Raw genomic sequence first — 25,088 nt, 5'->3', positions numbered from 1 at the left:
ATGAAGAAAAGGCTCATATATCCCTATAAAGTCCAATCATTCTCTTCACTGTATATACAGTACTTGTTAAATGAAAAAAAAAAAAAAAAAAAAAAAAAAAAAAAATAAGAGAGAGAAAGAAAGTGAAATGCATGTGCATGCATGCTCTAATATATTTTTATATACAAACCGCGGATATTTTTTTGTAAGCACTTTTTATCTTGTAAAATTTTTTTGCACATTTTACTTTGAAGAGGTTGTGAATTTTTTAATTATTCTTATTTTGCTCAAATTACGTAGACCTGGTTTTTCATTTTTATTTTTAGTGGTCAAAGACCATCACCATCACTTTATCATTCTACGTCTTTATAGCTTTCTAACACACATACGAAAATAAGAAACTTTTCAATCTTTTTATCTTTCATTCATTGTAATTTCACTCCACCTTAGATGCTGGTCAAATGAAAAGAAAAATAGAGATACATATAGTATCTGACACCTTTGACTCGATTCTTGGCATTTAGTCAAACTCTGCTATCATGTATTGGTTCTTTCTTAGGTCTCCTGCTCAGGTGCTCTGTGCAGCGGCAGGAGGGCGGAAAGAAGAATGCAGCAGGATATAAACTAGATGATCACTGAATAACTTGTCAAGTCGAGCTTAAAGCATACTGACAATATACACTGGTTCTTTCTTAGGTTCTCTGTCTAGGTGCTATGCAGCAGCAGAGAGGCGGAGAGAAGAGTGTAGACTTTTTTTTTTTTTTTTTTTTTTTTTAAATTGGCAATAAAAACTCTGTCCTTTCTATATGTTAAAGAGCTGGTTTTTTTTTTTTTTTTTTTTTTTTTGTTTATTTGAAACTTGGCCCGAAGACATAATACTGAACATGCTTGAGGTTCTTTCCTCATGTGGTGCCTTCAAAATAGAGCCTACTTGACAATGGGGAGTACAACTACGCCTCTCCAGTGGCTCTTAGAGAGGCTCAAGAACCAAGAATCGATCACAATGCCTAGTTTCAACGAAGCGTTTAACTTTACTATTGAAAAAGATGCACATGCCGCATTTTCCGCCCTAATTTCTGTAACAGACATTTCTAAGCGAATACGAACGCGTTTGCAATCAGACTATGACGTTTGGCAACGCAACAATGGAGATGAGTATTGGGCTTCTGTGGCAGTTTCAGCACAGGTATCAATCTCTACAAAGAGAACAGCAAAAGAATTGGCTTTAGGAGGTGAACATATCGCAAAAAAGCTAATTCGGGAGCAAGCAAGCAGTAGCAATAATGAAATCGACAACACTTTACGAATGCCGTCCTCTGTTGTTGGCTTCCCAGGTCCAGGTGTTTCAGAAGACGCTCCCCCTTCATATGCCGGCGCGACATCTTCTTTACATTCTGATGACGATGAACCGCTATCCTCTCAATCCTTTTATGAACCTCCGACTTTATCGCCCGACCCTCCAGAAGAATATTTGATCGAGCGTGAGCGGTTTGTATTGGATATGAATGAATTAACGGGTGTATCTCATACAGGCGTGGAGAGAAGAGTACACATTCTTGACAACTTTGCCAGTTTAGAAGAGCGATGGTAAGAATTGGCCAACCGATAGATTACAAGTTAAAAAAAAAAAAAAAAGAAAAAGAAAAAGAAAAAGAAAAAGAAAAAAGACCTCTAGTTTAATTTAGTGTATCAATGTGCCCTTCAAATATCAAAACAAAAATGTCATGACTTTGACTGTTGCGTTCGCCTAAAAATGGCAAATGGCAAATTTTTGTTTTGACACTAATTATTGGATGGGTCTCTATGTAGGTTGCTGTCATCAATTCAAGTTGTAGACCAGCATGAGGCATTTCCTAGATCTATCCGTTATCAGCTTCCGAATTCATGCAGGGATGCTATTGACACTTTTTTAGTGGCTCAAGACGAAGGGAAACGATATTATTTTCCTCGCGCGACTAATGATATGGAGCTCGAAATATACACTATTTTGTCTTGCCTTTCTCAGTCGCATGGCCCTAGCACTTCAGAAGCCTGCTGTAGATCAAAGAATCAAGAAATGAACTTTATTATCCACCATGTCTGTACCATTTGGGACACGATCTTTAATACCCACGAAGGTTTCTCTATCAAGTGGTATGAAATGCAATGACTACAGGTGTGCATCTTGCAGTTTGCTTATTGAGTTCAATCCATTTTCCTGATCAATAAGCCATTTCTCATGAATGTATAAGGGATACGAGGCTCAATGGAAGTAGCTTAGAGAGACCTGACATCGTTTTAACCCATAAAGGCGTCCCAGTTGGTTGCGGTGAGATTAAGCCGTTTTCAGCGTCAAGAGCCTCCATCGATGATGATCGTGCTAGGATAGCAGAGTTCATGAAACGAGCCCTTCATGAGCGTATCATTCAAGCACAGAGTGAGGATGAATTCGCCGTCATCGGATTCTTTGTTGTTGGTAGAGAAGTAGAGATTTCCCTCATGAGGATGGTCAATCATGAATATTTATACAAAGTCTACACCGGCATTACCCTTTCCTCTACTATTGGGAACGAAGACTCTATTACACAACTGTTGGCGCGTCTGTACTTTGTACGTCAGTGGATTAAGACTACTATTCCTACAACACAGGGTCCTCGCATGCATTTCAACAGGGCATTATTGAAGCCAACGCTCCGCTTACTTCCAGAATGAACCAGGCTAATAAAGAGAGAACGCTAATATTTATCATATTATTGGATGTGGACGTTTCATTATTCGTGCCAATTTGATGTTTATACAATGTGTGCAAATAAAATATTTTATGCCTGTGCACATCATATTCATATGGTGAGAAATGGCCACGTAGACACGAATTCACTAAGACGCGATATTCACGCTTTCTCTCTCTTCCTTTCTCTTTCTCTCTCTCTCTTTTTTTTTTATCATTTCGTCTTCACTTTTCATTCTATCCTTTCACCTTCCTTCCCTTCATATAATTTTTGATCACCGCGCCTATCACACTGCGCCTTCTTTTACAAAAAACCTCACATTTCGCCCAAAGTGTATTTTATGCACGGGTTCCCTGACTCGTGGTCCTCAGCCGGCGAGGGATCGGGCGACGATGATTTAGACGGATATGAAACTGATGAGTTCTTCTACCTATCTGAATCAAAGTTGAGCTCTCTCAAACTGGATCAAACACAGTCATCACTTGGCTTATCTGGGCAGCCAAATCATAAACAAGATGATGGGGAGGAAGTCAGTGACCTCGAACGAGACGAGAGGTACTTTGATGTGTATAATATTGAGAATGCAATGGAATATGAGACTAGTCCTAAGCCTTATATTAAGCAACCGTTGCAAATGTCCTCACGAAAACTAGTGCTTGCATGCAAACCAGGTTGACAAGTGATGTCCGGTTCAACATCCGAGCTTCGACCCTTTCCTCTTCTTTCACGTCTCCTCTAGCGCCATCAGAGCCCGTAGTTACCCATTCTGACCAGAAATGCGAAGTATGTATCATGGCTGTTGGATGGACTCTCGGAGACGGAAAGTATACCAAGGTCTGTGAAAAGATCACATCAAATCTTCATCGCAGATGCTCCTTAAGTCTTTGTGGTATGGACAATGTCACGCAACCACGGTTCGCACGGGCTCACAGCCCGATTACCGAGCAGCTGATTGGGGAAGCGGATCTGTGTGTATACGTACTCTCAACTGTGTACGGTGTGAAGGAGGAGGACGCTGTTGCCCTTATGCAAGTATCCGCGTCTCTGCCAGTCCTCGTCGTGGTTTGTGGCGATGATTTTGTCAACCCACTTTCCGTGATTGACATCCGCAATAGCCTTAATGCACAGTTCCAATTAATCCAGTCCAGATACAGCGATGGTATTGATGCTGTAGATTATACACAGCTCGTCAAAACCATCCTGCGATCCTGTGTTTCGCTCCAGGATCTTTCTTCCATCAATATATGCGATACCATTGACAGGCATGTCATAGCCACCGCCATCTCGGTCAATAACTCATTGCCTAAGCTTATGTCTCCTAGCCAGCTCTGGAACAATAGGCTTCAGTCCCCTTTTGACAACAGTATTATCACGACTTTCCTTATTGCAATCATTGTCACAACAGGAGCCTTGCTCCTTAGCATGATTCTTGGATACAGTCTTTCATCCCCTAGACTGCCTCATGCCGTCCTTCAACCAATTCGATATTCAGCCGATGCATATGTAGAGATTGTCCATTTGGATTTCTATACATCCAATGGTAAACCCCTTTGTACCAACAAGCAGGGATATGGCTTTCCTAATACTATGTTCTACCTCCAAATCTTGATCAACGACAAGAACCAGATGGATCTGGATGCGCAGAGACCGCTTCATTCCATTGTCCTTCTACCTATTCGTGATGTCGCTGTACAGGATTTGCAGAATGGAACCTACAAGATCATAGTGACACAGCTACGCCAACAAGAGTACCAAAGATTATTATGGCCGTGGGAACGTTTGAAAAAGCCGAAGTACTATTTACATCTGTGGTTCTTGGACGGAACGCGAATTCGAGGTACACCACAGGAGCTCGTGTGGCCAAAGGCAACGTACGAGACAAAGGATCACAATTTGATGAAACCTATTGACTCGAAGCGCATAATCCTCGGTCAGCGGCATAAGCAACCAACAAATCAATATCAAAAAGAACAAGGACCTACGGGGCTTCAACCAGGATTTTACTGTTACATTCAAACAATACTTACACATTTGCAGACCGCATTTACATATATGATGAAGATTGGCGACACTGCTTTGGGTTCCCTTTTTAACTTAGCTGATGGTCGTTTTGAGAAAAAGGTAGCAATGCGTCAACATCATAATAATGCAGTCGCGACGCATGCTTCTGGAGCTGTTCCCGCTCTTGTCTACAGAAGTGCTGATGATTTCGTCAAGGAGAGAAAACCACAAATCGTAAAACCACAACAACGATCGCATAAGCCCAAGTCTATATCTTTGGCTCCTTGTCATTCACGCTCACTCAATCATCAAAGGCTTCCTTCACAGCACACTGGTCTCCCTATGGCATTGGAGCAGCTCTCCCAATCTCTATCAAGGTACACCAACGCCCCGAGCCCCACTCAGCCCCAAAAACACAGACCCAGGCCGCTTAACAAGGCCATCATCCTCCAATCGGCTGACAGAGCTTTGGTGAGGATTGAAAGTAGCTTAGCGAAGATTGTAGACCCTGAGGATATCAAGAAGGCGTTTATCAAGGGTAACAACAAATACCGTTCAAAGGAGCTGATAAGGCGCGCAGACAACCTTATGGTCAAAATCGAGGGCAAGGTAGCAGAATACATGAACAAAAAACAACAGCAAAAGTTGACAAGATAGCTCTATACTATCCTCCTCTATGGGAATGACACGGCTTTGATTAACTATGAAGCAAGTTGCGGCTGAAATAGGGGGTGAGCTTCATTACACAGAGCTGATTGGCGTTAGCTATCCCACTTGTCATTCATGATGGCTCATCCCACTAATTGTTTCCACAAGCTTGAAAGCTTTATTGATTTAATAGTGTACAAAGTGAAAAATGTAAAAAAAAAAAAAAAAAAGATTACAAATGAGATGATTGATAAAGCACTAATATGACCGAGGACCTTGAAAGTATGTGTGAGCGAACTCATCATCCAGAGGAACGTTATCACGGCGCGGACGATGAGCTGTCGCTTCTTGAGGTAATGTTCCCCGAGAAGATCCTGGGGTGCGAGATGTAGATGAGGAAGCATTTTCATTTTCCTTTTCCTTGCACTTTTGCTTCGAAGGCGTATAGCTATGTTGAGGCTGTGGCATGCCTGTTAAATGGCTATGATAAACGAATGTTTGATGTAGACATTAGGGCCAAAGGTTTATTGGTGTCAAAGAGAAGATTGGAAGTAAGAAGCTACTTTTTTTTGTCGTTGTAATTGATCTTCCTCAGCAAGCAAAAAAGCAACTCATACCGAAACATTCGCATCCGCGCTTTAGCAGGCGTCTATGAAGTGAAAAAAGCAACAGCAGGCATTTATATTACTTTTGCTTAAGTCATCTGGCCTTTTTTACGCGATATACATGGAGTATGATGCTACTGGGATCAAAAAAAAAAAAAAAAAAAAAAAAAAAACGCTATCCATACCTCATTCATAGACAGAGCATGAAGAAGCAGAGTCGAGTGATCGAATAACGCATTAGCTGCACGCTGTTTGTTCTCCCTTTCAATAGCGCTGTCCTGATCGCGAAAGACATGAGCATCTCTAGATCGGAGCATGGCTCGCAATTGTTGCTGTCTCTGAATACGCATACCCAACTCTATGGCGGTAATGAAGTCACGCTTGTTTCTAACATCTGGTGGATCTGGAGCCATACCATAACTATGCCTTGCTGATGTTGCTGTTGTTGTTCCGTCATTTTCCTTACTCATATTGCTCTTTTCGGTCGCACTCGCACTCGCACTCGCTGTCATGCCTTGGTCTCCAGATTCGTTAGTCCATCGTAGTTGTTCATAGATCCTTGGGTCAGAAAAAGGGTTAATAGGTCCTGAATGGCCATATTCGGTCCACGTGGATTCCTCACTATCCACGAAATCATCCTCATCGCCAATGCCATAGATGTGGCACATTTCTTCGGGTGTGTAGTATTCCTGAGGGAAAGCGCGGCTTTCAAGGAGGGCGGGGCGGCCTTGCAAAACCTCCCTAACATAAACCTGTTGTTCGCGTTGTGCGTGCTGGAAAAATGTCTGTTGGGAAAATGGTGCTTCATAATTCCAACCGTCCTGGCCATCATATACTTCTCGTTCCGCTTCTGTCTGTGCCTCCAGCTCTTCAACATTGGGTCGGCCTTGACGAGTCTGTACTCCCCCTGGATATCTCTCGTGAGTTTGTGAGCTAGATATATCTTGAAGACTAGAATAGTTATGTGAAGACCATGGTTGTTGAAATTCTCGTGTCGTTGTTGGTATCGCAGAGACGGATTCCTCCATGCGCTCTTCTGGGAGGGCGTCATGGTTTAAATTGTCCATGGTGGCCCTACTCTATTTTGTTCCGTCTTATACTGCTCTGTTTTGCTTAGTCAATAGAAATGTATGAAAAGTTAATTAATTCTAAGACCGCAGATTTTGCTCATCGGGTTCATAGAATGAGAGAAATACGTTTTTGCTGTGCACTTGAATATGTCTTGTTTGTATCCAACATGACGCACAGCCAACACATTTGGTATTCCTCCTTGATCCAAAAGGGCATTTTTTATTTTTTTTTTACGAGTGACTCAGTGGGTAGTCACGTGGCTGATCACAAAGTAATGGAAATAAATAAAAAAAAACCTCCATTTTACTTTTCTTCACTTCTTCCGCTTTTTTTCCTCACCTCTCACCATGGCTGACACATTACCTGTCGATTCACTCTCTATTGCTGCTGGTAATTCATTCATTTATACTTCATGGAGCCATGAGAAAAAAAAAAGAGAAAAAAGGAAGCACAGAACATATTATTTTAAAACATTTTATTTTTGTAGTTTTTTGTCAAAAGAGCTATTGACTATTGCCACTCAGGGCAGGAAGGCTTTTGCCCTTAGAAAAAAGGGGGACAACATATTGAAGAGGAATTTAGGGCTCACTGGTATCAATTTAATTTGGATCAATTGAAGTCACTAGACCTTGGTTGGGTGTGGTATGGTGTTATTTTAAACCTTTCCGAAATGATCAATTGTTAATCCATATTTCGCTGTTCTGCTCTTGTTTTGCTTTCTGCTCTTTGGTTGTGGGCTTAGTCGTCGCTCATGTCGACGAGACCAAGGGCTCTGATGAAGCCGGCAATGGTTCCATTGAAGCTCCTTATCAATCCGCTGTCAAGGCCATTCAGGCCCACGGCGAATCTGTCAAGATTCAAGTCTGGAAGGCTGCTACTGCTGAAGGCGAGACCTCTGGCTTTGTCCCTATCTCTGGAGCTGCACAGAAGAAGGCCATTAAGAAAGTAGCCGAGCTGGAAAAGAAAAACAAGAAGTTGGCTGAACAGGCTGCAGAACAAGCTGCCAAAGATCAGGCTGCTGCTGAGGAACGTGAGCGTGTTTTGGAAGCCGCCAAGAAGGTTGTCCTTAAGGAGGATCCTTCCCTGCCGATTGCAACCAAGATTAAGATTAGAAACGGTGTTGATAACAGAGGAAAGCGTGTTAAGGTTTCAGGATGGGTTCATCGCCTTCGCGTTCAAGGAAAGAACATGATGTTTGTAATTTTGAGAGATGGTACTGGTTACCTTCAATGCGTTCTCACCGATAACCTCGTAAGTGAAGGAAAAGAAAAACTTTTTTTGTATTTTCCTATGTCGATTGAAAATAATGTATAGCTGACAATTATTAATTTTGATTGAATCCAACATAAGTGCCAAACATACGATGCACTTACTCTCACCCTCGAGTCTACTATCATCGTGTATGGTGTCATTAACGAGCTCCCTGCTGGAAAGACTGTAAGTTTTATTTTATTTTATATTATTTCATTTTCCGTCGGTGAGGAAGAGAGATACACTAAATTGCTAACAACTCTTTTCATTTAATATTTTAATTATTGATTAGGCACCTGATAACCATGAGTTGACTGTTGACTACTGGGAATGCATTGGAAAGGCGCCCGGTGGTGACGATGCTATCAGCAACAAGGTCAACGAGAACTCTGATCCTTCCGTCAAGTATGATCTTCGTCACTTAGTTTTGCGTGAGGAGAGAGCGTCGGGCATTTTGAAGGTTCGTTCTCAAGTCCTGAAGGCTTTCCGTGACCATTTTGATAGCCGTGGATTCTATGAAGTCACTCCTCCTTGCATGGTCCAGACCTCAGTCGAGGGTGGTTCAACTCTATTTGAGCTTAACTACTATAATGAGAAGGTATGTTATTTTACAATATACAAGAAAAATAGTTTGGAAAGTCTCGGGTCAGTGAGATTGTAATCTAACCTTTTTTTCTTTCTTTTCTTACACCATAAAAAAAGGCTTACTTGACTCAGTCTTCCCAGCTTTACTTGGAAACCTGCTTGCCTTCATTGGGAGATGTCTACTGCTTAGCTGAATCTTTCCGTGCAGAGAAGTCTCACACCCGTCGCCATTTGTCGGAATACACTCACTGTGAAGCTGAGATGGCTTTCATTTCCTTCGATGATCTATTGGATCAGATCGAGGATATGATTTGTGATGTCATTGACCGCACATTAGCCCACAAACCGACTGCTGATATTGTCTACAAGCTTAACCCAGATTTTAAGAGACCCGAACGTCCATTTATGCGCATGGACTACTCTGACGCTATAAAGTATTTGAAGGATAACGACATCAAGAAGGAAGATGGCACTTTCTATGAAGTTGGCGAAGATATCCCTGAGGCTCCTGAGCGTGCTATGACAGACAAGATCAATCGCCCTATCTTGTTGTGCCGCTTCCCTGCAGAGATCAAGGCGTTCTACATGAAGCGTTGCCCTGAGAACCGTGCATTGACCGAGAGTGTTGACGTCTTGATGCCCGGTGTTGGAGAGATTGTCGGAGGATCGATGCGTATCTCTGATTTGGAGGAGCTCATGGCTGCATATAAGCGCGAGGGTCTTGATCCCTCCCCTTACTACTGGTTCACTGATCAACGCAAGTTTGGTACTAGTGAGCACGGTGGATTTGGTTTGGGAATCGAACGCTATATTGCCTGGATGCTCAACCTCTATACCGTTCGCGACACCTGCTTGTACCCAAGGTAAGAAGGGAGGAAAAAAATAAGATCAATGGATCTCCACGTTATTGTCAGATACCCTTCTAATAATATGGTATCGTTCATTTTTCATCTTTTTTTTTTTTTTTTTTTTTTTTTTTTTTTTTAGATTCACTGGCCGTGCATTCCCATAAACAAATAACACCATCATTTTTACTCTTATGCCAGAAGTAATAATCAATAAAAAAAATAAAGTAAAAAAATAGCAATTTTTTATTAAGTGTTTTACATGATGACATAGCCTATAATCCCATGAGGAAATTGGCTAGTGAGCTATCTCCACTAGATCCTGCGCCATCATTAGGGTCAGGAGGAGGATCCTTTGCTTTCTGACTAGCCAAAATACTTGCCAGCCCTCCTTTCTTTTTCTTTTTGCTACTGCTGCCACTACTGCCTCCTGACTTGGCATTATCTAAACGAGGGGATGATACTGGCGAGCTCGCTGCTGAAGACGCAGCAGAAGAAGCCTTTGATAGTCCACGAATAGGAGAGGGAGGCAATGATGTAGCGTTTTTAAATTGCTTGGTATTGGGTTGTATGTGGGTAGGGAGTGGTGATGCTGATCGTTTGCCAACTGCAGTGGCATGCGTTACTAGATTAGGCCCTGACTTGAGCGTCGATGGCACAGGTTGTATTGGTTGTGATTTTGAATCGATTGCTGCTTCAGCTGATGTGGAAGCAAGATCCTGCTTCATATTCTTTAATTTGCGTCTTTGTGACCCAAGTTTCTTGGCTTTGATATGCGAAGTCAAATAGCCTTCTTTTGTTCCTCGAAGCTCTGTATCTCTATTACATCTTTGACAAGAATAGATGATATGGTTGAGAACCTGATTTGCACGCTTATCGATTTTTCTGGATGGCTTCCCATCTGCCATCAGTTGGCGCCGCAACTGTTGTTGCATTTGTTGTTGTTGCTGAATGATTTCAGTATGAGGGGTGATGCGAATGATCTTTCGAGGGCGTAACAACTGTTGAGGTTGTGTGCTTGATTGCTTTTGTGGATTGGATGTAGGAAGTACTTTTGTTGTTGCTGTTATTGTAGCAAGGTTGACGTTGATAGATTTTTTCGTTTCCTTTCCCTCATCATACTCCATTGTTGCTGTGGTTTGATGGTAATTCATAGTTTCCTCTTTTGCTGTCGATACCGTCGTCCTCGTCGTCGCCAGTTTGTCAGCACCCAAAAAGGATTCATCATTATCCTTGCTTTTCAACAACATATTTTGCTTTTTTGCCCTTTTCCGAGCCTGCTTTTTCCGTCGTTCGCGTTCGATGCGTGTCTCATGGACAGGAACAACTCTGACTTTAGTATTGATTCCAGGCACAAAGATAGATCCGCAGGCAGCACACGATTTGGTTTGGATATCTTCATGTAGCTTCAAATCACGGGCGTTGGCAAGGTCGAGGAACTGAGCCATATAATGAGAAGATGCGCCTGGACATGTGCTGAGTAGTGTATATGATGCTTTCCAGAGAAAGTCGAGACGTGCATATGCATCGGCCATGTTTTTTATGTTGTCAACCACAATGTAAAGTGAAAAGTTGAGAGTGGTTAAAGTTTTTTTTTTTTTTTTTTTTTTTTTTTTCAAGCACTCAGCCACTTGTCCAAAGTAGCAGATTTGTTAAAAAAAAAAAAAAAAAAAATAAAAAAAAAAACAAATAGACTGCTTTCTCTTTGGCTAAAACAATTCTTCATAACTGTATACCATCAGCAACTCCATTCATCATTACCAACAATATGAGTGAATCCAGTATAGAAAAGAATGTACCAGTGGTCAAACAGAGCTTTGCCAGATATAAGGCTCATAATATCATTGAGGAGGGGGACCTTGTTGTCGTATATCTGGTAAGAAAAATTTGACCTTTTGATTGCTATACCAAGATCGTAAAGACTAACTAGTGAGTTCATGAGATTATTGGGCTGTTTATTTATATATGTTTTTTATTGGATACTTGTTGGTCATCTAGAGCAAAGAAAATATGGTCATCATTCGAGTCCAAGACGGAGAATATTTCAATTGTAAATTTGGAACATACAAGCACGCAGATATGATTGGCCTAGAGTACGGGACAAAGCTCGGTTCCAGTACAGGTCGTGGATTCCTCTACCTTTTATACCCCACACCCGAACTCTGGACCTTGGTCTTGCCTCATCGTACACAGATCCTTTACATTGCAGATATCTCGTTTGTGATGAATTTTTTGAATTTGAGACCGGGCATGTCTATGATTGAGTCAGGCACAGGATCAGGATCGTTCTCGCATTCCATTGCTCGTACTCTAGCGCCAACAGGGCATTTGTACACGTTCGAGTACCATCAAGAACGCGCCAATGCGGCCACAAAGGAATTTGCACAGCATGAATTATCGGACTTGATCACCGTGGAATGCAGAGATGTTTGTAAAGACGGATTTGGACTGGAGAACATGGTTGATGCAGGTAAAAAAACAAAAAACAAAAAAATAGAAATAAAAAAAATCCAATGTTTATTACAGAGCCACAGATCTAAAAAGAAAAAGCTTTTCTCTGCCGGCTGCTAAATATTTTGTTGAAATAGTTTTTTTGGACCTTCCAGCACCTTGGGAGGCTGTTGCATCTGCTAAAAAGGCATTCAAGCAGGATAAAATTGGCAAGATTTGTACATTTTCGCCCTGCATTGAACAAATTTCCAGGACAGTTACCTCACTCAGTGAGAATGGATTTGTTGATATTCAGATGTACGAGTGCTTGATCCGGTTCAATGAGATCCGTGTCATTCCAATGTGGACTATTGATGAAGCAATGGAGAAACAGAGAGCCATTGAAAAGAAGAGGAAGCGTGCCGTACCACGAGTCTTGCGTGAGAATGTCAAAAAGGAACTGGAAAAGAGGGAACAACGTGAAGGGGAGCAGGCAAAACAGGAGCAGGAGCAAGATGAAGGGGAGGACCAAGAACAGGATGAAAATATAGAAGAGGAAGTCAGCTCCAAGATCAAGAGCGCAAGGACCGAGGTATCTGTTGACGACAGTAACACTTCATCGACTGTTGCAACCCCCACTTCAACAGCTGGATTAGATTCTGAAGAGAGTACATCAGCGACTATGTCATTATCAACAACAGAAGCTGATGTAGTACCAGAGCCAAGGGAGAGAATTGATCCTCAAAACATAACTGTTACCAAGCTTCCTATGGAACAGCGTGGCCACACATCGTACCTCATGTTTGCTACTTTACCCCCGGCTTTGCAGCGCCCGAGTTTGGCGGAGCAGAAAGCGAACCAGGGAGGCAATTAGATCTGCGCTAATAAAGTACTGTAATTATCTCACAAATGACCCATTCATCTGAATCCCACAGGTCAGCCAAGCCGCTTTTTTTTTTTTTTTTTTTTTTTTTTGGTTTTTGGTTTTTGTTCTACGAAGTGCTAGAATACCAAGCCTGAGCAATTCACCAACAGGTCATATGTAGGGAAGATCACTTCGATGCACTTTGAGACAAAACGCAGGGCACTATGGGTGTTGATCGTAGTGATAAAAAGGAGGAGCCAGACTCGGCCGTTGAGAGCCATCTCGAGGAAATTGTGACAAAGGCCAACAAAAAAAACTCGAACTTCCAGCAGTGTGCGGATTGAGAGAAATGAACTCAGGGGCATCCACCACATCAAACTGTCAAAGTCCACCGTGCATCGCTACCTATGAGCCAGTAACTTCTAGTGGGACGAATGTATCCCAGGTCAATGTTGCATGACACCCCATAGAATGTAAGGTTCCGACACAAGGGCGTTGAAGAATGTTTTCCAATCTTAGAACGGAATATAGTGAGTATTTCTCTATAGGGGCTGAGGTATTTCTCGACGAGTCATATTGTCGCCTGGACCATTCCTCATCAAATCGACGAGTAAAGAGTGATGGCACTATATGTAGACCTCCTCAGCAATCACTCCTTGTCATATTACATTTTACGGTGTATTATGACAAAGATGAAAAGAGAGCCGTTGGAAAGTTCGTCAACGACAGTATCCACATTTGGGACAGGAGCGGGGAAACAACGCGTCAGACTATGAACCATAAGCAGTGCACAATGGAGAGAGTACGGATGATCGTAGGGAAGTAATAACCGCTAATCATGATTATCATGGTTATTTCAACCAAACAGTGTTTGAAGCTTTGTTTGAAAAGCTTTGCAACAACTTGGTTGAAATGGGATTGGGAAAATGCTTCATCCACATGGGCGGCACCAAATACCGTTTTCACAACCCAGACAGGAAGCCTAATCCCAGTGCAAAAAAGAGTGTCATACGAGAATGCAAGGTATAACTATAGGTTTGCAGTTAGTGCGAAAGATACCGATGTAGGGCTAGTGAAAGCAGAGCTAATCGCCCACATCGAGCTCGAGATAAGCGTAGGCTGGAATATCGCACAACAATATGGCGATCACACCATTTTGGAAACTTCTCCATATCACTAGGATCCAGCATTCAGCCCATTGAGGTTAAAAACTGAGATTGAAAACCCTTTATTTTTATTCAATTGCATATAATTTACAATTTTACTCTGTCGTCCATCGCTTCTTTGAAAAAGGTGCCTTGCATGCCTCCTTCTTCGCTCGCACCTGCCCCTTCGTTCACTCGATCAGACTCAGATTCAATCAGCATCAATATTCAGGACGACATTACGACAAGCACAACCCTGCAACCATCACATCATCAATTCTCTCATCACCAACACTTCAGCAACATGTCTAACCATCACAAGTACTCTGTTCTTTTACCAACTTACAATGAACGCGACAATCTCCCTGTCATTGTCTGGTTACTCACGAAGACCTTTCAGGAAAAGTAAGCCGTGTCTTTTTTTTTTTTTTTTTTTTTTTTTAACGTAAACAAACGAATAGTAAAAAAAAAATCCAGTAAACTGACGGTCGAATCTGTCTGTACTTTGTCCATGTAGCAACATTGACTATGAGATTATCGTCATTGATGACAACAGTCCAGATGGTACATTAGAGATTGCAAAGCAACTCCAGAAGATTTATGGCGAAGATAGGATTGTAAGGAAGATAGCTAAAGGAAACTGCAGCACAATTGATTACCGTCGATTACAGAAAATAATGAAGGGAAAAAAATATCAAAATGCCTGAACGTGTCATTTTTTTTTTCTTTTTCTTTTCAGCTCTTGAGACCTCGCGCTGGCAAGCTTGGACTAGGTATGGGACTCATAAAAGAGTGTTAAAACACAGATCATGATTATGGTCTCTAAACTGCTATATGGATATGGCAAATTTAGGCACTGCATATGTTCATGGAATTCAGCACGCCACTGGCGACTTTATCTTTATTCTGGACGCTGATATGTCCCATCATGTAAGAGGAGGAAAAAAAATGACATGTCTTTTTTTTTTCAGCCTTTCCATCAAGCCTAGATATTAACCAATCTACCAATCTTAACGGATCGGCTCTTTTTTTTTTTTTTTTTTTTTTATACATGAATTTACAGCCCAAGTTTATGCCCGAGATGATCCGGTAAGTCCAATTTGAATTGGCCCCTTTTTTGATCCAGTGCTTTTAATATTGAGAAGTAGATTCTCATTCTTTTTGTTTGTTTGCTTGCTTGTTCAATATATCGATTTAGTCTTCAACAATCCAAGAACTTGGACATTGTTACTGGAACACGTTATGCAGGCAATGGTGGTGTTTACGGATGGGACTTGAAACGCAAGGTTATTAGGCAAGTTAAAACTATACATTTATAGCCAAGTCGAAATGGCTCCTTTTTAACTAACACTTCTACCGATCTTACTCTACCTAACCCTTTTTCTTTTTCTTTTTCTTTTTCTTTTTTTTCTCTCCTAGTCGTGGAGCAAACTTCCTGGCAACAGTTTTGCTGCGCCCTGGCGTATCAGATTTAACAGGCAGCTTCCGTTTGTATAAGAAAGAAGTGTTGTCAAAGTTGATCTCGGCATGCATCTCCAAAGGATATGTCTTCCAGATGGAAATGATGGTTCGTGCAAGACAATTCAACTATACAATTGGTGAAGTCCCCATCACATTTGTAGACCGTGTCTTTGGAGATAGCAAGATGGGTGCTATGGAAATTGTCAGCTATGCACAGGGTCTGTTGAAGCTCTTTGTTGCGGTTTAAAGACTGAAAAATAAATAAATGTCAAAAAAAAAAAAAAAAAAAAAAAAAAAGTGACTGCCTGGCGAATGTTTATCATGAATACATTTTACATTTTCTAATTCATTTCATGACCAACCATTACTTTACTTGGTTCGAGAATGGATCAGTTGCATGCAAAAGGAAAAGGGAAGGCACGCGAAGAGGAGGCCACGGAGTTGGCTACGTATTTTGCAAAGTTCTCGGCAGCGTTGACACAGATTGAGGAGGAATTGACTCGATGGAAGGGCTATGAAGAGGATTATAGGGCTCTTAAATCTACACTACTAGACTTGCCAAAGGAAACTACGCATTCAGTTATGGTATTTATATTTCTAATTAGTACATAATCCTCTGACTCCCTCTGTAGAGTTCGTTATCATTATTATTATTATTATAGGATGAAGTTTGATTTTTTTTTCTTTTTTTTTTTGTAATAATCAGGTTCCTATCGGTAATTTAGCCTTTATGCCAGGAAAACTAGTGCATACAAACGAAATTCTTGTCATGCTTGGAGATAATTGGTTTGTAGATCGGTCTGCCGTTCAGGCTGCCGAAATTGTGGACAGGCGAATAGAATGTAAGTCTTTTTTTTTTTTTTTTTTTTTTTTTTTTTTTTGACAGAGATGGAATTTTCTGATACAGTGATCTAATCAATATCCGATCAGTTGTCCATGAAAATCTTGCAAAGCTACAGGCACAGGAGGAGCAAATTCGATCAAAGAGTGGAATAGCCCCGGGACTGTTAGGTGGTCAAGAAGTAAGCATTCATGTGTAAAGAATTTATTTATTTATTTTTTTTTTTTAAAAAAAAAAAAAAAAAAAAAAAAAAAAAAAAAAAAGCATTTATATTTAATTTGGTTAACGATTATCACATTAGTATAACGAAGAAGGTCTTCCCATTGTCGAGATCACGGAACCTTATTTCTCAGATGATGAAGAAAACAAAGATGAAAAATCAAAACAGCCAGCTCTCTTGCCCTTCTCTCAAAAAACACCTGAGGAACAAGCTGAAGATCGAGCAATTTTGGATAGAATTGCAGAACTTGAACGTGAGGATGAAGAGAGAGAACGTCGCAGAGAGGCTGGGGAGATTGTGACATCAGAAGAGGAGACAGATTCAGATGATAATGGCCTTCCAATAGAATACGACGATGAAGATAGCGCAGATGAATTTAGACCAAAAGGGCTCGATTCTGATGAAGAATACGAGGAAGAGGTTTGGGAGCATTCTGATGATGAGGATGAGGAAGATGCTTATGAGGGTACATCTAGAAAGCCTGGAGAAAAAGCTGTTCGTTTTGCAGATCAAGTCGCTAAGGCTATAAAGTCAAAATCAAACTCAAAGTCAACTCTCGTAGCACCACCATCAGTATCAGCTCCTACCACAACAAGCCCTTCAGCAACGAAGGCCAAATCGCCTTCAGATCTAATCAATCAGATGAAAGCAAAGCAGCAAGCTGTTAGGTCAGCTGCCACATCGGAGCAAATTGTAAACATGGCTAATTTGGAGTCTACATTTGCCAACTTGACAACCGTCCCACCCAGTGTCAAAGCACCAGTTTTTGAGGAGAAAAATAAGCCTGAACCAGCACCCCTCAAATCCGCATTGAAACCACCACCAAAAAAGACATCATTGTTCAAGCAGATGCGAGCTGAAGCAGAAGAAAAGACAAAAAACACCCCCGTCCTTGTAGAGTCTATCGATGTTGCTCAGGATATCCCGCCTAAGAAACTATCAAAATTTGCCAGAGATCGTGCAGCTGCAGGGAAATCAACTTCGGCTAATACTACATTGGCCAAGCCGGCAGTAATGGGAGCATCGGAGAATGTATCCGAGAAAAATGTTGTCGAGCTGCCAGTGTCGCCATTAGCACAAGCTAAGAACAAAATGAACATCCCTGAAGCCTCTGAGGTTGTCGAGCGGAATGTATCACCAGCAATACCTTCTATCTCCGAGTCTCGCCTTCTCTCGAAAGCAATGGTTAGTGAAGTTAAGGAAGCTACACCTGGCAAATCATCCATCTCTAACCTCACTACCCAAGGATTTGAAGAGCCGCTACCAAGTCGCAGAAAGCCTTCCTTATTTCGTCGACAACAGCAGAATCAAGCAATAAACCACTTGGAACCAGAGCCAGCAGTGCCAGAGGCTAGCTTCGTGGACCCTGACGACGATAATGATATCAAGGAATATCGATCTGTTAAGGCTATCCCCACTGTAGTGTCAGCCCGATCGATTTCATCATCTGCCTCTAAAGAGCCTGTTACAAGCCCTTCAGAGCCAAAATCTGAAAATGATGTGGGCCCGATTATACCTGCTGATCCAGCAAAACGTATCATCCCTGTCGCTGCCAGCTCGAAACTAAGAGATACTTCTTTAATGAAAGGCGCTGTAGTGGAACATGAGGAGTTTGAGCCAGTGGATGAAGATGAGCTCGAGGATGATATGCTAATGCGTCAGGTACTTTGTGAAGAAAAGGAGGCACAAAAAAAAAAAACGCCTTTTTTGACTAACTCCTTCCGTTGTCTTTTGTAATGTTCTAGGTAGTCACTGAATATCAAGAGCGCAGACAAGCTATGATTGCCAAACACGGTGCTTTCAATCGTGAGGATATTGAACGCATGTGGGAGCAGCAAGTTGTGATTCCTCCGGGCATGATCATCCCGGAACCACAACAAATAGAGCGAGCTAAAAATAAATCCCAAGATATAGATGAGGATAATGAAGAGACTAATGAGGGGGGGAAAAGCGAACAGAAACCAATTGCCATAGACGATAGGAATTTGCCGCCAAAGAAACTATCTCTGTTCCGTGCTGCTAGGTTGTCTGGCACCTTAGCAAAACAATAAAAAATTGTAAAAACATTACCTTTCATTCAGAAGTAATATCAAATTTTTTTTGTCTTTCTATTTTGTGATGCCTTTTCTGACTTCGGTCTATTATTTGATAGTGATATTTCTATTTCTCTAAGGTCAATTATTTTTGCCTAGATAGGTACAGAGGAACCTCGAGTGATGGAGCCCCATCCAATTAAACGCCAGTGGTTTGCAATACGACGTGAAAGTGCGACATTTGCGCCAGCTCTATTTTATATATATATATAAAGGAAAGAAAGAAACATTAGCAACCAATACAAGGGCTAGAAATAAAAAAAACAATTCCTCTAAAGACTGTATCAATGAATTACTAATATGATACATACTCTGAGCATGCAAGGCCTGTAAGGGCAATCTTTGCGATATCGTTCTTGACTTGAATAACACGTCCACCTGTAGAAGTAGAGCCAATATTGACCATAAGGACCTCGTTCTTGGTAAGCTTGGTGACTTTAGCCTGCTTCTTATCATCGGTCTTAACACCCAAGAGACGACGGAGCAAAAAGTATTGGATCTCCAGCTCGGAGTAGACTTCTGGCAACTTGCCAACAGATCCAAGAACCTGACCAACCAAACGATCTGCACGGCAGAGCGTAGGGTCGATTTTTGTACCAACACCAATCAGTCCACCGGGGACAGCAAACTTTAGATTATTGCTCTCGGCTAGTAATGAGACAATACGGGAGAAGATAGGCCTGCATCCAATCTTCCCTTCATTATCCCTGGTAACAATACCAGGACGGATCTCAACTTCGTCTCCAAGCTATTTCCGAAAGAAACCAGTCGAAAAATTGCTTAGTAGTTTTAGAACTGAAGTCTCTCCTCTCTCCATTCATAAGTATTGTAAACTGTCATGGCTTACCTTCAATACTCCACTAAGGATAGAGCCTCCAGCAATGCCTCCTGTCAAGCCCTCAACCTCTGCACCTGGCTTATTAACATCAAACGAGCGAATGACAATCAGACGAGGATCTGCGGTGAAGTCACGAACAGGGACAGGAATACGTTTGACAATATATTCGTTGACGGCATCAATATTGTACTTGAGCTGAGCTGAGATAGGGATAATGGGCGCTGAATCGGCAATAGTTCCCTTTATAAATTGTTGAATACTTTGGTGGTGCTCTTCTGCTGCCGATTCCTTGATTAGATCTACTTTGTTCTGCAGAATAATGATGTGCTCTAACTTCATGATCTCAATAGCTGCCAAATGCTCACTAGTTTGAGGCTGAGGACAAGACTCATTGGCTGCAACCAACAAGAGAGCGGCGTCCATGACAGCAGCGCCGTTCAACATGGTGGCCATGAGAATATCATGTCCTATTTGTAGAAAAAAAAAAAAAAAAAAAATTGTCAGATCAAACTTTAAACAATAAAACGCCACCATATTTTAAGCTCAGCTCATGGACTACAAATTTTAGTAGATCTGATCTTCATACCCGGACAATCGACGAATGAAACATGTCTGTAGGAAGGAAGCAAAGAAGAAGAGTCAAGTCAATATCCATGCTGCTTTACTCAAAATGACTAAGCCAATGTATACATGAGTGACGAACTATGACTCAAATACTAGTGCACAAATTAATTCTTTTTTTTTTGAACGAAAAAGGTTTCTAATAATACCTTTCCAATTTCATGATCCCGCCACAGAAGGGACGCTCACACTTTGGATGGTCCTCCATATTGCTGCGGTATGATTTATAACACCCTGGTCTTGGGCAGGCTTCATTTTGGCATTTGTAAATCTAAAGATTAGCAGTAAGCAAATTTAAAGTTTATTTTTTAATAAAAATAAGAAGAAAAAAGAGCAAAATACCTTTGCATTTGCATAGCCAAGCTTGATGGTAATGTTGCGTTCCAACTCGTTTTTAAATCTAACAGTCTAGAATTCAAAAAAAAAAAAAAAAAAAAAAAAAAAAAACCGAAAAAGCACCAGTAACGTTAATAATCTCCTTTTGACGGTTGACGGATCACTCAGATAAAATTTGACACGCCTTCTTGACTTCTTGGTTCAGTCAATGCTGTTTGTTGTATACCTGAACACCAGAGATAGCTTTGACGACAGTAGATTTACCGTGAGCAACATGGCCAATGGTACCTAAATTGCGTAGAAAGACAAGTTAAAAAGAGTGCTGGTATGAGTGTCTTAATTAGTAGGAAAGAGAAAGATAAGAATATTTTCATACCAATGTTAATAGTTGCTTGCTTCGAAATGACCTCAGGGGAGAGGGCGTTAAGAGTAGACAAGTCCAAGTCGATGGGTGCTTCCATAGTTTGTCTTTTTTGGAATGAATGCAACAGCAAAGAAAAAAGGACATTCGAGTTTTATTAAATGCGATCCCTTATATTTTTTGAATACTCTTAAATGTATTGGCAGCCAATTGACTCGCTTGTTATTGCAAGTGGTGTGACTGGTCATTAAAATTAACTTCGGTTTATTTTGTATCCACTAATCTGTCGAACCAGCTTAATCTTTGCGCAAAGCCTTTGTAGTCATAGGCGGGTCCGCCTCACCTAGAAACTACCGAGTATAAAAGCCAAAGAAACTTCCTTCTTAATAAAGTCTTCAGTTTTCCCCACATGTCTTATTCTTCACCCGCAGTTCGTCTTGCCATTTATCTTTTTCCCCTTTTCACAACAAGCATTTGTCTTCCGGTAACTCAGTTTGTGAGCTCACCTATAAAGCTCCTATCTTTTCTTTTGACATTCTATGGCGCTGTTTGTAGTCAAGGTTATTTGACTCTATTTTCTCTTGTCAATCTTGTTGACACTCTTTGTCCTGCCTTTTCCTGATTGTGTCTATCTTTCTGTCCCTTAAGCAAAGATATTTTTTACAACAATGCCACCAAACCAATTTATTATGATTAAGATATGTGGGGTCTATATGCTGTCTAAATAGTCCTCCCCATAAAAAAACACCATCTAGACCAAGCATAGAAATAAAGAGATTAGTCAAGAAAGCACTGTCAAGCTAATACTTACAACTTTTTCAAGACGAAGGCCTTTCCCGACCTAGTCATGTTTGTAGTAGCTCATGAAAAATTTTAGACAGACAAATAGTAACCAGGGAGCAGAAGTGAGAATAGGATGTGGGTTCACACATCACATCCATGGGACATTTATCCAAATTTGTATCAAAATAAAACTGCAAGTTTGTCTCGGGCACCATGGGGCATAGAGCTGTTAGTATGTCTGTATTATAAATTTTCATATAACACGTGTACTGTGAAATATGCAACTGGATCCAAACCCAGGCTTCGCAGCAAGCAACCGCTGAAAGATTCCTTCATTACCATGATAGAATGAGGACTGCGATATCTGCTAGGTACCAGAATAAAAATAATCAACCTCAATCCAGGTAAGCTCCTTCAAATGAACATTTTCCAAAGCATATACAAAAAAAAAAAAAAAAAAAAAAAAAAAAAAGTCATCTAACCCTTGACATTGTTGTTCCTAATTAGATTCTATATCCCTAAACGCGCAAAGCCGAATCGCTATCGGCCTGTTTTCCCTACCCAGAAAAAGGAACTTTCCCCTAAGAAATATGACCTGACCAACTGCAAACAACACGACCGTCCCGTCAGCTCCAGCCGTCAAAGAAAGTCCCCCAAAAAAAAGGAAAAAGAAAAAAAAGAGGATGAGAAAGAAGAGGAGGTTAAGGAGGAAAAGAAGAAAAAAAAGAAGAACAAAGGGAAGGCCAAGTATATCAGAAAGACTGATAAGACCAGGAAAGTGAAGGAGGCTACTGCAGAGGACCGACGGTTGAAGAGGGCCCACCCACTGCTGCATTAACTCTGGGCACGTTAAAGACGTGTGTAGTTGCCAAGCTGGACTCTACTTCCGATCCCAATCTCAATCCCGAGCAACTTGCTGCAACAATTCAAGGGCTCATTCAATCATTTATTAAAATGTTGAATGAGGCACGGATTGAGCTTTCTGGGCCTGCGCCTTGTGGTCGATAACCTGCTTACCACTGGGCCATCCAATCCAGCTGATCTCCCACAACTCCTAGATGAAGTTCTTGATAGCAGGGACTTTATTTACGGCCTTGCTGCGTTGTTGTATCACGGAGTGATGAGTCCATTATCTAGGTATAGCAGAGAAGTGAAGAAAAAAGGCGAAGGGAACGTAGCCAAGCCGTCCCAGCTCAAAGCATACGAAACTTCTATGCAAAGACAGGGCTTGGTCCTTTAAACCAGATCTATCCCGATTTGGTGATCAGCAAGTCGTCTCGGATGGTCATGGTCCCTGTTCAAGCAGCGCTAAGGTCTCACTATCGGAATGCGCAGGTAAATATATAATATGTTTAAAGAAATGTTCCTAATCATTTCTTCAATATAATGTCTAGTTTGACATAGATATTCCAGGCAATGGAAGAAGTTCCATCCAATTCTTTTTTGAGCAAAATGCAACTGCCAAAAAATATCTGGATTTCCCTACGTCTGCTTTCTCGCCTCGGTCTCTCTGCCTAACGGAAGCCTGTCTCCTGGATATATTATGGTCTAACCCAACAGTTCGAGAGGAAATAGTCCAATTGTTGGAACTAAACATGAGTACCAAGGGGGCTGCAGAGGACAAGATCCTTAACCACAAGGGGATATTGTTGCAGGAGCTGTTTTCCTTGAAAGGATACAAGGACGTTGGACTGCAATCTGATGATAGCCCTAGAAGGAAACTACGGACATCGTTCTTTACAAACGGCCTTACCCTAACACTTCTTGCCTATGACAGATCGAAGCAAAAAAGAGGTAGAGGTTCGTAAGCTGCCCAACCTTCGGATACTCAAAGATCTCAAGCAGTCCAGGCTTCTTCAAGTGCTCAGCAGGGATCCTCGTCTTCAGGCCATGGTGCAGGCCATGGTGGTGATGATGGAGACGACGACGGAAATGAAGATGACGATATCTTGCTGGGTATCAGCGATATTGACTTGCTGGAAGTTGATGAACCATTCTTAGATGGCGACGAGGGAGAAGAAGCAGCTGAAGAAGGTACATCGAGCACAAATCCACTGTCCCCGGTGAGTCCCAGTTCCCGGCGTGAGATCAACTGGAAGCAGAGATCCCGTCTCCTCGAGAATGTAGAAGTTAAATATGACACCCAGGCAGCATGCCCTCCCCCCGAAAGTACCATTATCATTGGGATCGATCCAGGCGAGAGGTACTCGATGACAATTGCAAAGTTGGATACAAGGAAACCTAACGAACGTGAGATCCTCCGGATTTCTAGAGCGTACCTTTACAAACCATCCAAGAAGTTTCAGGGTCGAGCTAGAGAGGCGAAAGCTTAGAAGAGGAATTACAGAGATTGAAAGCAATATTCCGTCATTCTCAGGCCTACTTTAACACAGTATTTCGCTATATGAGCTTGCTGCCAAATCAAGCTCCATCAAGTACTGGAGGTAGTTTCTCTGGTAGTGGGGTTGGGCCAGTAGTAGCAGTGGAGCAGGGACCGGTAGTAGCAGTGGAGTTGAGGCCAGTAGTAGCAGTGGATCTGAGACCAGTGACGACAATAGGGAGACTACATATAGGGCGCTTGTCGATTTCTATAATGACAGGTGGTTTGTTCGGAATAGCTGGGATAATAGAAAAGCACAGAACGGATACGTTGATTATGTGATCAAGGCAATTCTGAAGCTTGCGGGCGGAAGCAATGGAAGAAGAAGAGATGCCAATACGAATGCAGTGATCTGTATTGGACGAGGATCATTCAAGACAAACCGAGGACAAGTATCGAAGCATGGGATATTGATGAAGAAGCTTGTTGAAAAGGTAAAAAAAAAAAAAAAAAAAATTCCCTTGATTAATGACATTTAATTTTTGAGTCTTTTTTTTAACGAGTATTAAATCTGGCTCGAACAGGCAAAATCTCTAGACTACCCCATTGTAGGTTGTCATGAATACTACACATCTGCCAAGTGTCCACGGCCTCACTGTGACAGTATATTGGAGAATGTTCCTTTTCGATCCAAGTACTGTCGAAATTGTAAAGCATACTTTGATTAAGATGCTGTTGATGCTGAGAACATCGCAAGGGTCTGTGAGTCGCAGATAAGAGAGCAAAAACGACCTGCAAAATATATGCCGCCGGACGGAGGAACTCAAGGCCAAGCTTCTAGCGGTAGTGGCGGCGGTGGAGGTAGTGGTGGCAGTGGTGGCAGTGGTGGTGGTAGTAGCAGACCCACAAAAAGGAAATTTTCAGATGAAGGAGGAGGAGGAGTAGAGGGATCAAGACCACCGAAAGGACCTTTGCTGGGTCCAGGAGGAGGGGGAGAGACAAGCCGGCAACAGCAGTAGGACACAATCTACTACAAAACATGACTAGGTCCAGAAAGGCCTTCGTCTTAAAAAAATTGTAA

The 25,088-nt window shown here is 41.6% G+C and overlaps 12 protein-coding genes across 12 annotated transcripts; 9 read left to right on the top strand and 3 right to left on the bottom strand.

Moving 5' to 3' along the window:
• Nucleotides 1-982: 982 nt before the first annotated feature.
• On the top strand, nt 983-2,128 carry BCR41DRAFT_382590 (hypothetical protein; the record flags this gene model as incomplete). Its single annotated transcript, XM_022027369.1, has 2 exons — nt 983-1,566; nt 1,789-2,128. The coding sequence occupies 2 exons, from the start codon at nt 983-985 to the stop codon at nt 2,126-2,128; spliced, it is 924 nt and encodes a 307-aa protein (XP_021886270.1).
• Nucleotides 2,129-2,244: 116 nt separating this feature from the next.
• BCR41DRAFT_283451 (hypothetical protein) lies at nt 2,245-2,442 on the top strand (the record flags this gene model as incomplete). Its single annotated transcript, XM_022020255.1, has 1 exon — nt 2,245-2,442. A coding segment is annotated over one exon (198 nt), but the record flags the coding sequence as incomplete, so codon positions are not given.
• A 1,037-nt stretch (nt 2,443-3,479) lies between these two features.
• Nucleotides 3,480-5,345, top strand: BCR41DRAFT_402813 (hypothetical protein; the record flags this gene model as incomplete). Its single annotated transcript, XM_022029345.1, has 1 exon — nt 3,480-5,345. One exon carries the CDS (start codon nt 3,480-3,482, stop codon nt 5,343-5,345), a length of 1,866 nt encoding a protein of 621 aa, XP_021886268.1.
• Nucleotides 5,346-5,577: 232 nt separating this feature from the next.
• BCR41DRAFT_343755 (hypothetical protein) lies at nt 5,578-7,161 on the bottom strand. The gene is made up of 3 exons (XM_022022349.1): nt 6,127-7,161; nt 5,954-5,985; nt 5,578-5,817 (listed from the first exon to the last, which is right to left on the bottom strand). Exons 1-3 carry the CDS (start codon nt 7,006-7,008, stop codon nt 5,595-5,597), a joined length of 1,137 nt encoding a protein of 378 aa, XP_021886267.1. The 5' UTR covers nt 7,009-7,161; the 3' UTR covers nt 5,578-5,594.
• A 166-nt stretch (nt 7,162-7,327) lies between these two features.
• On the top strand, nt 7,328-9,925 carry BCR41DRAFT_343754 (hypothetical protein). Its single transcript, XM_022022348.1, has 6 exons — nt 7,328-7,402; nt 7,755-8,263; nt 8,363-8,449; nt 8,556-8,861; nt 8,966-9,711; nt 9,836-9,925. Exons 1-6 carry the CDS (start codon nt 7,360-7,362, stop codon nt 9,858-9,860), a joined length of 1,716 nt encoding a protein of 571 aa, XP_021886266.1. The 5' UTR covers nt 7,328-7,359; the 3' UTR covers nt 9,861-9,925.
• Nucleotides 9,926-9,947: 22 nt separating this feature from the next.
• Nucleotides 9,948-11,268, bottom strand: BCR41DRAFT_343753 (hypothetical protein). Its single transcript, XM_022022347.1, has one exon. It carries the CDS (start codon nt 11,226-11,228, stop codon nt 9,969-9,971), a length of 1,260 nt encoding a protein of 419 aa, XP_021886265.1. The 5' UTR covers nt 11,229-11,268; the 3' UTR covers nt 9,948-9,968.
• A 122-nt stretch (nt 11,269-11,390) lies between these two features.
• Nucleotides 11,391-12,997, top strand: BCR41DRAFT_330053 (tRNA methyltransferase complex subunit Cpd1; the record flags this gene model as incomplete). Its single annotated transcript, XM_022021739.1, has 4 exons — nt 11,391-11,569; nt 11,692-12,163; nt 12,282-12,556; nt 12,680-12,997. The coding sequence occupies exons 1-4, from the start codon at nt 11,462-11,464 to the stop codon at nt 12,995-12,997; spliced, it is 1,173 nt and encodes a 390-aa protein (XP_021886264.1). The 5' UTR covers nt 11,391-11,461.
• A 1,243-nt stretch (nt 12,998-14,240) lies between these two features.
• BCR41DRAFT_343750 (dolichol-phosphate mannosyltransferase) lies at nt 14,241-15,847 on the top strand. The gene is made up of 7 exons (XM_022022346.1): nt 14,241-14,538; nt 14,651-14,750; nt 14,873-14,906; nt 14,987-15,063; nt 15,197-15,222; nt 15,332-15,427; nt 15,553-15,847. Exons 1-7 carry the CDS (start codon nt 14,291-14,293, stop codon nt 15,839-15,841), a joined length of 870 nt encoding a protein of 289 aa, XP_021886263.1. The 5' UTR covers nt 14,241-14,290; the 3' UTR covers nt 15,842-15,847.
• A 109-nt stretch (nt 15,848-15,956) lies between these two features.
• Nucleotides 15,957-18,467, top strand: BCR41DRAFT_343749 (hypothetical protein). Its single transcript, XM_022022345.1, has 4 exons — nt 15,957-16,179; nt 16,301-16,436; nt 16,525-16,616; nt 16,737-18,467. The coding sequence occupies exons 1-4, from the start codon at nt 15,979-15,981 to the stop codon at nt 18,390-18,392; spliced, it is 2,085 nt and encodes a 694-aa protein (XP_021886262.1). The 5' UTR covers nt 15,957-15,978; the 3' UTR covers nt 18,393-18,467.
• Nucleotides 18,468-18,759: 292 nt separating this feature from the next.
• On the bottom strand, nt 18,760-21,029 carry BCR41DRAFT_343747 (elongation factor Tu GTP binding domain-domain-containing protein). Its single transcript, XM_022022344.1, has 8 exons — nt 20,920-21,029; nt 20,770-20,831; nt 20,550-20,615; nt 20,357-20,478; nt 20,173-20,198; nt 19,596-20,053; nt 19,060-19,496; nt 18,760-18,940 (listed from the first exon to the last, which is right to left on the bottom strand). The coding sequence occupies exons 1-8, from the start codon at nt 21,002-21,004 to the stop codon at nt 18,844-18,846; spliced, it is 1,353 nt and encodes a 450-aa protein (XP_021886261.1). The 5' UTR covers nt 21,005-21,029; the 3' UTR covers nt 18,760-18,843.
• A 199-nt stretch (nt 21,030-21,228) lies between these two features.
• Nucleotides 21,229-21,822, top strand: BCR41DRAFT_343746 (hypothetical protein). The gene has a single exon (XM_022022343.1). The coding sequence runs from the start codon at nt 21,314-21,316 to the stop codon at nt 21,524-21,526; it is 213 nt and encodes a 70-aa protein (XP_021886260.1). The 5' UTR covers nt 21,229-21,313; the 3' UTR covers nt 21,527-21,822.
• Nucleotides 21,823-21,973: 151 nt separating this feature from the next.
• On the top strand, nt 21,974-25,068 carry BCR41DRAFT_417737 (hypothetical protein). Its single transcript, XM_022029533.1, has 9 exons — nt 21,974-22,091; nt 22,195-22,494; nt 22,654-22,824; nt 22,956-23,022; nt 23,136-23,419; nt 23,522-23,962; nt 24,162-24,501; nt 24,592-24,670; nt 24,737-25,068. The coding sequence occupies exons 1-9, from the start codon at nt 22,036-22,038 to the stop codon at nt 25,024-25,026; spliced, it is 2,028 nt and encodes a 675-aa protein (XP_021886259.1). The 5' UTR covers nt 21,974-22,035; the 3' UTR covers nt 25,027-25,068.
• The last annotated feature ends 20 nt before the right edge of the window (nt 25,069-25,088 follow it).

Source organism: Lobosporangium transversale (assembly GCF_002105155.1).
Source record: "Lobosporangium transversale strain NRRL 3116 chromosome Unknown BCR41scaffold_1, whole genome shotgun sequence".
NCBI lineage: Eukaryota > Fungi > Mortierellomycota > Mortierellomycetes > Mortierellales > Mortierellaceae > Lobosporangium > Lobosporangium transversale.
This window is presented reverse-complemented; position numbering and strand designations above follow the sequence as displayed.

Bases quoted from the DNA above. Each gene is read 5' to 3' on its own strand.
- BCR41DRAFT_343755 (XM_022022349.1), bottom strand. From the start codon at position 7,008: ATGGACAATTTAAACCATGACGCCCTCCCAGAAGAGCGCATGGAGGAA. The intron at 5,986-6,126 runs GTATGGATAGCG...TTCACTTCATAG, and splicing joins ATGCTCTGTCTATGAATGAG to ACGCCTGCTAAAGCGCGGAT. The intron at 5,818-5,953 runs GTATGAGTTGCT...CGTTTATCATAG, and splicing joins GCGCGGATGCGAATGTTTCG to CCATTTAACAGGCATGCCAC.
- BCR41DRAFT_343754 (XM_022022348.1), top strand. From the start codon at position 7,360: ATGGCTGACACATTACCTGTCGATTCACTCTCTATTGCTGCTG. The intron at 8,264-8,362 runs GTAAGTGAAGGA...ATCCAACATAAG, and splicing joins GCGTTCTCACCGATAACCTC to TGCCAAACATACGATGCACT. The intron at 8,450-8,555 runs GTAAGTTTTATT...ATTATTGATTAG, and splicing joins AGCTCCCTGCTGGAAAGACT to GCACCTGATAACCATGAGTT.
- BCR41DRAFT_343753 (XM_022022347.1), bottom strand. From the start codon at position 11,228: ATGGCCGATGCATATGCACGTCTCGACTTTCTCTGGAAAGCATCATAT.
- BCR41DRAFT_343750 (XM_022022346.1), top strand. From the start codon at position 14,291: ATGCCTCCTTCTTCGCTCGCACCTGCCCCTTCGTTCACTCGATCAGAC. The intron at 14,539-14,650 runs GTAAGCCGTGTC...TTGTCCATGTAG, and splicing joins ACGAAGACCTTTCAGGAAAA to CAACATTGACTATGAGATTA. The intron at 15,223-15,331 runs GTAAGTCCAATT...ATATCGATTTAG, and splicing joins TTTATGCCCGAGATGATCCG to TCTTCAACAATCCAAGAACT.
- BCR41DRAFT_343749 (XM_022022345.1), top strand. From the start codon at position 15,979: ATGGATCAGTTGCATGCAAAAGGAAAAGGGAAGGCACGCGAAGAGGAG. The intron at 16,180-16,300 runs GTATTTATATTT...TGTAATAATCAG, and splicing joins AAACTACGCATTCAGTTATG to GTTCCTATCGGTAATTTAGC. The intron at 16,617-16,736 runs GTAAGCATTCAT...TTATCACATTAG, and splicing joins GACTGTTAGGTGGTCAAGAA to TATAACGAAGAAGGTCTTCC.
- BCR41DRAFT_343747 (XM_022022344.1), bottom strand. From the start codon at position 21,004: ATGGAAGCACCCATCGACTTGGACTTGTCTACTCTTAACGCCCTCTCC. The intron at 20,199-20,356 runs GTATTATTAGAA...TCCTTCCTACAG, and splicing joins GGGATCATGAAATTGGAAAG to ACATGTTTCATTCGTCGATT. The intron at 20,054-20,172 runs GTATGAAGATCA...TTCTACAAATAG, and splicing joins TTCATTCGTCGATTGTCCGG to GACATGATATTCTCATGGCC.
- BCR41DRAFT_343746 (XM_022022343.1), top strand. From the start codon at position 21,314: ATGTCTTATTCTTCACCCGCAGTTCGTCTTGCCATTTATCTTTTTCCC.
- BCR41DRAFT_417737 (XM_022029533.1), top strand. From the start codon at position 22,036: ATGAGGACTGCGATATCTGCTAGGTACCAGAATAAAAATAATCAACCT. The intron at 23,023-23,135 runs GTAAATATATAA...TTCTTTTTTGAG, and splicing joins CTCACTATCGGAATGCGCAG to CAAAATGCAACTGCCAAAAA. The intron at 24,671-24,736 runs GTATATTGGAGA...ACTTTGATTAAG, and splicing joins TCCACGGCCTCACTGTGACA to ATGCTGTTGATGCTGAGAAC.